At 30.3% G+C, this 12,155-nt stretch overlaps 2 protein-coding genes across 2 annotated transcripts; one reads left to right on the forward strand and one right to left on the reverse strand.

The window, feature by feature from the left end:
• Nucleotides 1-1,441: 1,441 nt before the first annotated feature.
• LOC102585213 (NEP1-interacting protein-like 1) lies at nucleotides 1,442-4,786 on the forward strand. The gene is made up of 5 exons (XM_006361877.2): nucleotides 1,442-2,013; nucleotides 2,604-2,782; nucleotides 4,032-4,115; nucleotides 4,208-4,375; nucleotides 4,467-4,786. The coding sequence occupies exons 1-5, from the start codon at nucleotides 1,842-1,844 to the stop codon at nucleotides 4,587-4,589; spliced, it is 726 nt and encodes a 241-aa protein (XP_006361939.1). The 5' UTR covers nucleotides 1,442-1,841; the 3' UTR covers nucleotides 4,590-4,786.
• Nucleotides 4,787-4,816: 30 nt separating this feature from the next.
• On the reverse strand, nucleotides 4,817-6,622 carry LOC102585554 (premnaspirodiene oxygenase-like). Its single transcript, XM_006361878.2, has 2 exons — nucleotides 5,723-6,622; nucleotides 4,817-5,643 (listed from the first exon to the last, which is right to left on the reverse strand). The coding sequence occupies exons 1-2, from the start codon at nucleotides 6,620-6,622 to the stop codon at nucleotides 5,032-5,034; spliced, it is 1,512 nt and encodes a 503-aa protein (XP_006361940.1). The 3' UTR covers nucleotides 4,817-5,031.
• Between the last annotated feature and the right edge of the window lie 5,533 nt (nucleotides 6,623-12,155).

Here is a 12,155-nt window from a genome sequence, read left to right on the forward strand (position 1 = left end):
GAGTATATTATACTCAATCCGTCCACAATTGTTTGGCAGGTATACTAAAAATAGATGTCCAAGATTAATTGTCAATTTAAGCAATCAAAAAATAATTAGTCACTTTTTTCTAATTCTGCCCTTAATGATAGTGTAGTTCAATTGAAAAGTTATGTGGACTTTTGGTATTCTTGGTATAGTAGGGTTATATTAGTCAAATTACACCTTGTATTAAATTTTCCTTGAGGGATGTGCATGACCTTACCCTGACAAACAATTGTGGACGGAGGGAGTATTATTTTATATACTCATTCTGTCCATTTTTTATTGTCATGTTGTGCTTTTTGAAAGTCAATTCGACTAATTTTTAAAGTTAAATTAGATTACATTAATTCAATATTTTAAACAAAAAATTTAGATATTCAAAAACTATACGAAAAACGCTATAAATTCTAATTCTTTGCATATCAATATGATAAAAAAATATATCATAAAATGTTAGTTAAATGTTGATTCTAAAAAAAGAAATTATAACAATTAAAAGTGGACGACGAGAGTAGCCAATGAAAAAGGGCACGTGGTGCTTTGTGTTGATACATAAGAAACAAACAATGCCTTGTTTTGATGGACAGAATATTGGATGGACTTTGGATCCCACTGAATCCTTATAATTAAATAAAATAATACTACCTAATTAACTTATGACCTATCTACCTTCTTCACAAAATATCTCTTCCCAACTATAAATTCCCCATCAATTATCTGCCCTTCACCAACTCAATAGCGACTTGATAGTCGGCCAGGAGGTAAATTTTATTATATTAAATTTTATATAAGTAATATTATTTTTAATAATATTATTTTACTCTGTATAAGTAATATTATATTTAATTTATAATTTAAATTTTTATATAATACATATTTAATTTATGAAGAATTTTATATATTTTTTATACCGTGTAAGAGATGAAATAATTAAATCCTTTCGAGTAAATCTCTATATAAAATTTCATTTTTTGAAATGATTTCTGTTTTCTTTTTAACTTCATTTTTTTCTATTTACCTAGAGTGTTTTTCTTTTTGAAAAAAAAAAACCCTTATGTAGAATTTCTATGCCTTTTTGCTTCACTAGTGATTCGTTTCATTCTGTTTGGATAGTTGTTACGTATTATTTCATAATATATTATACTGTATTGTGTTGTATTTATTTCATAATGTATTATATTATACCTTTATATTGTTTTAATGAATATAACTATATAATGTCACACATTAATAATTTAAAAGATAAACTTACAAAAGAAAAAAAAGGATATGAATAGAATTGCTATAAAAAGGTAGAAAACAAAATGAGAAAGAAAATATTAAAATAAGAAGACGATCACATCAAGTTGGTTTTTATACTAAATGAAAATTTTAAAATACTTAAAAAATAAGAATTTAAGTAACAATTGTAAATAATAGCAGCATAGAAACAAGTAACAAACCATCGAAAGAAAGGTGAAAATTACAACCTATCATTTTTGCTTCGTTAGCGAATATCGAAATCACAATTTATTGGAAATACAAGTTGTCTACCCTCAAATCGATTTTGTCCCCTATGGAGAAAAACGAGTGATCATCTAAAGCGCTTTGGTAATTTGCAGATCATTCCAACTCTCGAGCAAACATCAAAACTCCATTTTTTTTCTTGAAAAATAAAGGCAGATTCATTCGATCAAGACTTTTTCTTTTCCTTGTTTTGGAAGAAATAGAACGAGCTTTTCTCTTATTTTCACCTTCAGAATAAGCATACACAAGCAGTTGATTCATGTAAATCAGAAAAGACCAAGTCTTTTGTTGTTGATCGTTCAAAAGAATCCATGGAAATGGAATTCTACTCATACCCATCTCGTGTTTTCCCTCTTTCCTCTTCTATTTGTTCGTTTAGTATAAGGGATTTGGTTGATAGGGCTAAAGATTTCTTTACCGTTGCGGTTTCTGCAATCATTGGCAGCGTCTTATCTGCAATCTTCACCTTCTTCTTTGCATTAGGTGAGTATTGGGTATAGCTTTCCCTTCTTCCAATTTGTTAAATTCTGTACTTTCTACCACAATTTGTGTATATGGGATTTAGCTTTTTAGCATGTGTATAATTCTTGATGTATGTATCTATGCTCTGTATTGGGGTGGGGGTTTGCATATGTTTGATCAGGGGCGTGTGTTGCCTTGTTGAGATTGTTTGTCTGACTTGAAACTAGGCTATGATAATTCAGGGTGCTTGTTCTTAAGAGTAGCAGAAAAAAGAATCTTTTTATGCATAGCGTGACGTGACAATTGTACCTTTTTTATTTCCAAAATATGGAAAAGATATTAAGCTCTCTTTAATGAATTGGTTGAGATATACTCTCCTAGGCGTGCTACGTTCGCACCCTGGTTTAGAAGTAAATGAGCAAGGGGTTTGATACCGTTGTTAGACCAGAATGACTCTGTTTAGGATTTAGGTGAATTGATTGATTGACTGATAGATATGTTATTGTGTTCCAAATGTTTAGGGGCTGGTTTAGATTAAAAAATATGGGTTTTTTTATCTTTCTCTACTTATGGTAGCTGGAACAAATCTGAGATCGATTGGCTTCTTGCAGTGGGCACCTTATTAGGAGCATTGACTGGAGCTTTGATTGGCCAGGAGACGGAGAGTGGATTTGTTAGAGGTGCTGCAGTTGGTGCCATCTCTGGTGCTGTTTTCTCTCTTGAAGTCTTTGAGTCATCTCTGTTACTATGGCAGTCGGATGAATCTGGAATAACATGTCTTGTTTACTTGGTAAGCAATATAGATTCTTTCTCACTGATAATGCTGAGAGTTGGTTCTGTAATATTATAACTTGAGTATATGGGATGATAATAGATGGGCAAATCATGTCCTGATCCAATATTTGGCGTCAAACTACATCCCACTCACGCAAACCAACAACTTATGACACCATAGTCCCAAACTAGTTAAGGTCAGCTATATGAATCATTTATATCCATTAAGGTTCAATTGGACCGCTTTCATTCCTATTTAATAATTTTATCTTATAAGAAAATTTAGGCATTTGCTGACACCAAAAATTCTCTATATCTCACATCTATCCATATACTGACATTCAAATCTCTAGATAATGTAGAGGACACTTCGCAAATATGGATCTAATGCAAGTGTACCAACCCAACTAAAACCTAAATCCCAACTAGTACTTTTGCTTCCATTCTGTTATGTTCTTCCCTTAGTCTTTATGGATTCAGAGATTGTAGATCTCTAGAGACAGTTTTAGGTCCCAAAATATTTCAAGTGACCTTTCTTCTACTCCTTTACGTGTGCTATTTTAACATCAACATTTATATGACACTCATCTTGTAGAAATCCTCTCTCTCTCCCCCCCCCCCCCCAGTGTGCTACATAAATTGAAAAAGGAAAAATAATAAATTTAACTCAAACCTTAGTTTGGATATATATATTTGTAAATATAAAATAATAGTTTAAATGAGTTTCTACTTAAAGAATTAGAAAAGAAGGTTATATGCAATTACATTTCTCCATTTCCTCTAAGTAGGTCATCCGGAGGTTTGAAAAAATAATTCATAAGGGGTTAATTTTTTCATAGTTTCATAAGTGAATTTGGAGATTTGAAACTTTTAATTAGAATTTTCACACATTTTCTATTAAAATAAAAGAAATTTAATATACATACATTGAAATAAAAAAGTAGCAACACATTTTATATACCTTTATTTTCTTTTAAAAAAAAGGAAATTACAAGTGTACAAATTAAAGAAATAACATTCATATATACCAACAACTTTCCTTTAATTTATTTTTGCATGCATGCAAAATTATATTATCCCTGTTTCTCTCATCTCCATTCTTCTCATCTTTTCCCCTTCTTCTCTCTTTCTCTCTAGAATCCTCCCCCCCCCCCCCCCCCCCCATCAAATGAGGAAGCGACGAGAGAGAGCATTATTACAATCTTAAGATCATTTTTGTGGCTCTAAGGTATATCCTTGATTGATGAAACTTTTAAACTAAACAGATTGATGTACTCACAAGCCTGTTAAATGGTCGATTGGTTCGTGAGAGGATTGGCCCAGCAATGCTAAGTGCAGTCCAGAGTCAGGTATGTCATATATGCTACATGACTGTTGGCCATCTAAAATATTGCCAGCAAGTACTTTCCCTTCATTGTCTTGACTCTTTCTTGTTGATCAGATGGGAGCTGTTGAACTTGCATATGACGAGGTCCCTAACATTTTTGATACGGGTGCGGCTAAAGGCTTGCATGGAGATTCTGTTGAAAAGATCCCCAAGATTGTAATCACAAAAGGTAACACCTTGGATGATTCTGGAGAGAGAGTCTCTTGTTCCGTCTGCCTTCAGGTGAAATACATTTACACCTTTTGTTTGCTATTCGTCCTGATACTGCATTACTTGTTGATCCTGAATCCTTTTCGCTAATGTATGCATACAGGACTTTCAACTGGGAGAAACTGTTAGATGTTTGCCACAATGTCATCACATGTTTCACTTGCCATGCATCGACACATGGCTGTTGAGACATGGCTCTTGCCCAATGTGCAGAAGGGATCTGTAATTGCTCCATAAACTATAACAAGGTTATATAAGTTCTTCATACTTGCTTGTATGGTTTCCTTAGTTGTCTTTCTTCACTTGTCCCAATTTTCAAGGAAACCTGTGTATTTAGTGGCAAGTATGTGCTTTTTCGAGTTTGGTTGTTGTAGACTATTACTTACCTGTAAATTGAGCTATTATAGTGTTCACTACTTCCACTTAATGGTATAAACAGAACAACAACATAAGTCATTCAACAAAATTCCCTTTAGCCAAATCCATAGATAAATACAAGAAGGTTAGTTGATGCTATAGGCTGCAGAAATGAGTTCTCGATTAGATTTATTTTTTTCATTCAGAAGTTTGTCTTATACAAACATTTAAATACATATGTAAAAATCAAAAACCTTTATTTGTAATATAAATACCCCAGTCCCCAAACAATTACAACTGTTTCAATAAACTCAAGGATCATAAGGAGTGGCAATCAAAACAAGATCATCCTTTCTTGTTGCAGAAATTCCAGGTGACTCTGTTAAGTCCAAATTTTCGTGACTTTGTCCGTTGGGGAGTTTCCAATCGAAGTGATAAAGCAATTGAGCTAAAGGTTGTCCAACATTGGCTAAACCAAATAGCATTCCTGGACAAATCCTTCTTCCTGCACCAAACGGAATAAATTGATGATGACTTCCAAGAAAGTCAATAGAACTATTCTCGAATCTCTCTGGTGAAAAGCTTTCAGGGTCATCCCAACTTTCAGGATCTCGTCCAATTGCCCATGCATTAACTATGACTCGAGTTTTGAAAGGTATATTGTACCCATCAATCTTTGTATCCTCCATACATTCTCTAGGGACTAACAAAGGAATTGGAGGGTGCATCCTTAAAGTTTCTTTGATTACTAACTTCAAGTACTTTAACTCATCAAGATCAATTTGTTGAAAACCTTTCTTCTCCTTCAAGACTTGTCTCACTTCAGCTTGTGCCTTTGCTAAAACACTCGGTTTCTTCATCATTTCAGCCAATGCCCAAATTATAGTTGTTGATGATGTCTCAGACCCCGCGGAGAACATGTCCTGCATGATGAAAAAAATTAAATAAAACAACTATGATATCGTTCAGGTTACCATATCAAGCTTGATATAGAAAACTTACGACTAATATTGCTTTGATATTGTCATCCGTGATCGGAATTTGAACTTCTCCACTTTCTCTAACTCTTAACAAAACATCGATCAAATCTTCACCTCCAAATTCACCATTACCCTTTTTACCATCCGCTCGATTTTGTTTGTGCTCATTCACTACATTTTCCAAAATTTCATCGATTTTACGATGTGCCTTCACCAGTCTAGTTTTCGAACCACCAACGTCATGTAACATTTTCCATGTAGGGAAAAAATCAGCAACACTAAATCCACCTGCCAATGATATTATTTCCCTCATAAAAATTATCAATTTATCTTGGTCACAACATATTTTTCCTAAAGCTGATCTACAAGTTACCGAACTTGTAAACCAAAATATTTTATCTGTAAGGTTGACCGGAAGATTATTAGGCATCGTTCGTATAGATGAAACCATCTTCGATAGCTCGTCTTGACGAATCGAGCTAAAGAATTTGACCATCTTGGCACTAAGGAGTTCAAGTATGCAAATTTTACGAATCTGTCTCCAATATTCACCATAAGGAGAAAATGCTATGTCCGTACTATCATAGTGGACGATGTCGGCCACTACAAGTTTTGGCCTCGTTGCAAAAACGAGGTCATGAGTTTTTAGTACTTCCTTAGCCATACGTGGTGAAGAAATGATGACAGTAGGAATTTCTCCGAGTTGTAAGTGCATGAGCGCCCCATAGCATTTTGCTAGATTTTTTAGACCATGATGAGGGAGTGGGCCTGCCACTGCCAAATGATGTAAGCTTCCAATAAAAGGTAATTTCCATGGACCAGGAGGCAAATTTAGGTTTTGAGTTTTCCATTTTTTTAATAAAAGAAGTATGGTTGAGAGAAAGAGCAAAAATGCAACTAAGTTAGTGAATTGAATCTCCATTTTTTTTTTCAGTTGGAAGGAATTAATATTAATGGATATTGCATTATTAGTTGATCTAGTTATATATAGTGTCTTTTGTCTCATCAAATTCAAAATTGGTTGGCTAGCTATTATATTACGTGGCTTGCCAGTTTACTCAAAGTCAAAATTGTTATTCTATTGAAGTTTCCAACTTTGAAATTTTCTGGAACTACAAAAAAAGAAAGTATTCCTTCCGTTTATTTTTAGTTGTCATGTTATGCTTTTCGAAAGTTAATTTGACTATTTTTCAAAGTTAAAATAGAGAAAATTACTAGAATATTGTGTTAAGACTTTAAATTACATTATATTAACATCTTCATTTCTATTTACAACATTAAGTTTTTAATTACAAATATGACAATGTATTAAATACTACACATTTCTACATATTTTTCCTAGCTATTTTCTTGGGTAAGTGTGTGGGACCGATAATTTATGGTGTATATTTTTTTAGATTTTCAATTATAATTATTATTGAATACGTTTCTATATTAAAGATATTTTTTTCTCTCTCTTATTCCTTTTCAAGATAGTAAAATCATTAATTTAGTTTTATCAATTTCATTGTTAGTTTCTAGGAGTAAGAAGTTATTCATTCATGTTTTTTCGGTAATGGGTTTGATTTGTTTGTTTTTTTTAATTGTTTTTTTCAAAATCATCTCTAATCAGAAAATAAAGAAAATTGTGTGTTTCCTATGGATTATACTCCTTAAAAGTTTAATTGGATAAATATATACTTATAAAATAATTAACAAACGGCATTTTATATGACATAAATTATGGTTTGAAGTTGGTGTTCAGCCTACCAATTTAGCACGAGTATTACACCATATTTTAATCCAACAAAATACCTTAATATGTACCATTTTATACAGAAATCCGTTAAAAATTTTACAAAGGCACAAACCTTTTTATATCAAAAGTTAATTTTATACCATAATCAAAATCAACATTTTGACAATAATACCTTTCAGTTTCAACACTATAAGGAGCTAATTTTGAAAATAATACACATTTTTTAATTGCTATTTTTTTGGGTTAGTGTGCTAATATTGTGGGACTCATAATTTACTATATTTACTTTGATATTCTCAATAACAATTATAATTGAATATAATTCTTTACTTAAAGATCCTTTTTTTGAGGATGTATGTTTCTTTCTCTCTTTTTTTGTTGATTTTTTGAATCTAAGTGTTAATTTTTTAGGAGAGAATTTATTGTCTAATTAATAGGAATCCTACCATTAAACACTTTCCTTATTTGATACAATTATTCTTTCATTTTTTTTCTCTCTCTCTCCCCAATTCGATTTAAATTCTTTTGTAAAAGAAGTACCAATTTATATTTCATCATATGAAATACCAATATACATAAAATCATTAAAAAAATGTTTGCATACCCTAATAATTATTTCTGCAGACTAATTCATATATCGGTAATATAATCTTTTTAGTTAATATTGTAAAAAAAGAAAAAAATATTATATTATGGTGTTAATTGATATACAATATGATTTCATTATTTTTTTTATTCGTAAAGGCAATTTTATTTGTATATAATTTAATTCCACATAATGGTGTACATTATTGTATAACATCAACTCAAATATATAGATCATATTTGATCGTTGCGTCATATATCACCCTTGCAATTTTGAAATTCACATACATTCCTACGGCACAGTTTCATAAATAGTTAGAAACATTCAAATGTATATCAATATGTCAAATCATAATATAAATTATTTACAAAAAAAATAATTCAAAGCTATCATTTAATAAAGGTGTACATTGTGGTGAAAATTTGATGTACACTTCAATCTGATACATAATGAATGACATACACCACCATTTACAACACAAACTAGCTAAGAATTATCAATTTATTTGTATAATAAATTTGATTTAAAGAGTTTTTAAAATTTACACATTAATTATAGCGTACATGAATGGTGTACATATACTAACACCAAGACATTTACTAAAAAAAAAAGAAGCTAAATATCTAAATATATTCCCTACACCATCATATTAACCAATAATAAAAATAATAAAATAATATATATATATATATATATACAAAATAATTTTAACTATTGAGATAGTATAACAATTTGGTTGTTATTTTGGTATGAAATATACCAACATAAAGTAATCAGTAATTTAAACAATATAATTATTTTAACATTTCAATGTATATACCTTAATTTAACCAAATATCACATACACTACAAATTACCAAGTTATTTAACAACAATGACGTATACCTCAAACATATACACATACACCAACAAAGTTGGTGTATATAAGTTATCTAAAATATATCAAATACACCAACACATCTACCACAAAATAAAGAAGCTAAATATCTAAATATGGTGAAATTTCAAAATAACAAGCACGAAAAAAATATCAAATTTTTTAAATTCATTATGTTAACAAATCATCAATTCTGCCGTACTTACACATACACCAACCGAATTTGATGTATAATACATTATATATACTATATCAAATACACCAACACTCATCACATACAACACTACTATTTTCAGATCATAAAATAGCAATAACGAAAAAAAAAATAACAATCACCAATTTCGATGTGATTTATCGACACATACTTGTTGCATCCATCGTCTGTTGTATTGAATTAGAATTGAAACATTATTTATATCAATAATTGTACAAACTTTCATAATAGAGGAGGTAGAAAGTTTTAATTTGGTTAAAATACCTTCTTCTTTTTTATGAAAGAGAATGTATAACAATTTGAGTTAATTGTGGAAGGTAAAAAAAAAATGAGAAAAAATCTTGGAAAAGAAGAAAGAAGTGGGTCATAATAATCTGTCCTAATTTTGTTTCATTTTCTTTTTATTAATATTATTGTATGTTTTTGAAAAAAATCTATTGCTATAGTGGTGAAAAATAAAACTATTGTTAATAGTGGTTATTAAGGTGCTTATTTTGTATACTTATGTTTTTTAGGGAAAATTACTAGAATATTGTGTTTAAGACTTTAAATTACATTATATTAACATCTTCATTTTTATTTATAATATTAAGTTTTTAATTACAAATATGACAATGTATTAAATACTACACGTTTCTACATATTTTTCCTAGCTATTTTCTTGGGTTAGTGTGTGGGACCGATAATTTTATGGTGTATATTTTTTTTAGATTTTTCAATTATAATTATTATTGAATACATTTCTATATTAAAGATATTTTTTCTCTCTCTTATTCCTTTTCAAGATAATAAAATTCGATATTTTAAACAAAAAATTTAGATATTCAAAAACTATACTAAAAGTAGTATAAATTGTAATTTTTTGCATATCAATATGATGAAAAAATACATGATAAAATATTAGTTAAAATTTTTACTTCGAAAAAGAAAACTATTATAATTAAAAATTGACGGATTAAAAGTGAACGGATGGATGTAGTATTAGTTAAGGGCGGATGTGTTAATGTCATCAAAACCGATAAACTTTGAATAGAATGATTGATGGCATACGTAGTTTCCTTAAAAAACTGCTAGCTAGTCATACATATAAGATACAACTTGGCTAAATACTAGATTGGGGTGAAAAGTAAGTTTTATTGTCATTTTTTTTAAAACTTCACGTGTATTAATTAAATAACAATAACAATAATAACATATTCAACCTAATGTTACAATTAGAGCTGTCAAAAAGGGCCGGTCCAGCCCCACCCGGCCCAAGCCTCGCGGGCCAAGGAATTTGAAGGGCTAGGGCGGGTTGACCCTTCATTCAGAAGGGCTTGAAAATGCTCAGCCCAACCCAACCCTAGAAGGGCCGAGGACTGGGGCAGACTTTTTTATATTTTTTTTCTTTTTAAACTTATAATTCATTAACATCAAGAAAATGAGAAGATTTTCAAATCAAATATGGTAAACAATGGTTGTTTTAATAACAATAGCAAGAAGTCTAGTGTAATTAGCATGTATCTCGCATACCAGATACGCGAGCGAGATAAGAGAGTGACAAGCAAGATTGAAGGGAGGCGAGGGCGCGAGATTTGTCTATGCATCTTAGATACATGCTAATCTACTTGGATAGAGTGTATCTAGAACAAATTAACCTATTTTTGAGTCCATATATTCTGAGATACATGTATTTGGACGTACCAAAATCTGGTAAGATTCATAATATTACAACATAGCGTGTATTTAAGTAATTAGATTATATATTAGTGAGATTATTGTAAGTTACCCTTAAATTAAAAAAATTGGCCCATGGGCCGACCCCGGCCCATCCCCGATCAAGCCTCAAGAGCCAAGGGCTTATATGGGTTGGGCTTATAAGTCCTAGTTTTAAATGGGCTCAAAAAATCATATCCCAACCCTACCCCAATAACGGGTTGGGTTGGGCCCCATGGGCTAAGCCCATTTTGACGGCTCTAGTTACAATTACGTATATGTGGAAGGTAAGATGTATACCATTCTTACGAAATAAGAATAACAAACGTGGTTCAAAAATTTGAAAAGTTGATATAATGATATTGAAATTGTATTGCATCGCTTCAATATAATTTGATTACTTATTGCAATACTTATAATCTTAAAGAGGACACCAAAAGCAAATTTTGATGTTTTTCATAGATAACAATAGATTTTGCAGAATGTAGAAGGTTTGACTAGTGGTGTACAAAATTGAATCGAGAATCGAATCTAATCGCAAATCGAGTCAAATAAAAAAACTGACTAATGATCATTTGATTTGACCTGATTTGGTATTGGAAAAAACCCGACTATACTTGGGTTGGTTTGATTTTATCTAAAAGAAGTCAACCCGAGACCAAATCAACCCCACATTATATATATAATTTTTAAAATTTATCTTACACATAAATATGTTGATATAATTTCTAAATATTTCTTATACTTTTTCGTAATTTTTATTTTTTAACATATTATTTCAAGTTTTTTGAGACTTACAATTTTGAATGGTCCAATAAAGATTATAGTTCATAGATATTAGTAACTCTATTAATAAAGCTCAATTCAAAATCGAATCAATGCTAATGCTAACAAAACAAAATTGATTCAACACTAAAAATAACAATAATGTTGAATATTTGTTCTTTAGTTTTACATTGGTTTTGACATTTAAAATATATAACCTAATTATAATTTTTCTTTAATGTTTAATCATGTAATACTTATTAGACTTATTTTAACATGATTTAGTACTTTTAAATTATGATCATTTTTATTATGACTTATTAATTTGTAATATTTATTTTATGCGATTTCATTATTATTTTTTGTTGAATATTTTAGTGTCATCACCTATCTCATATTTTGTGTGTTTTTTTTATAAAAAAAACACCTTAGATAGTTGTATTTTGGTCGGACTAAAGAAATATTTGGAGCACAAGTTAATTATATGTTTGTATGAATATTTTATTGGAAAAATCCAAAAAAAAGCCGAGGTTAAAAAATCGAGTTTTATTAATCTGATTTGGTGTATGAATTTAAAATT

The sequence above is a fragment of the Solanum tuberosum genome, unplaced genomic scaffold (genome assembly GCF_000226075.1).
Source record: "Solanum tuberosum cultivar DM 1-3 516 R44 unplaced genomic scaffold, SolTub_3.0 scf00378, whole genome shotgun sequence".
In the NCBI taxonomy this organism is placed as follows: domain Eukaryota; kingdom Viridiplantae; phylum Streptophyta; class Magnoliopsida; order Solanales; family Solanaceae; genus Solanum; species Solanum tuberosum.

Bases quoted from the DNA above. Each gene is read 5' to 3' on its own strand.
- LOC102585213 (XM_006361877.2), top strand. From the start codon at position 1,842: ATGGAAATGGAATTCTACTCATACCCATCTCGTGTTTTCCCTCTTTCC. The intron at 2,783-4,031 runs GTAAGCAATATA...TAAACTAAACAG, and splicing joins TAACATGTCTTGTTTACTTG to ATTGATGTACTCACAAGCCT. The intron at 4,116-4,207 runs GTATGTCATATA...CTTGTTGATCAG, and splicing joins TAAGTGCAGTCCAGAGTCAG to ATGGGAGCTGTTGAACTTGC.
- LOC102585554 (XM_006361878.2), bottom strand. From the start codon at position 6,622: ATGGAGATTCAATTCACTAACTTAGTTGCATTTTTGCTCTTTCTCTCA. The intron at 5,644-5,722 runs GTAAGTTTTCTA...TTCATCATGCAG, and splicing joins ATATCAAAGCAATATTAGTC to GACATGTTCTCCGCGGGGTC.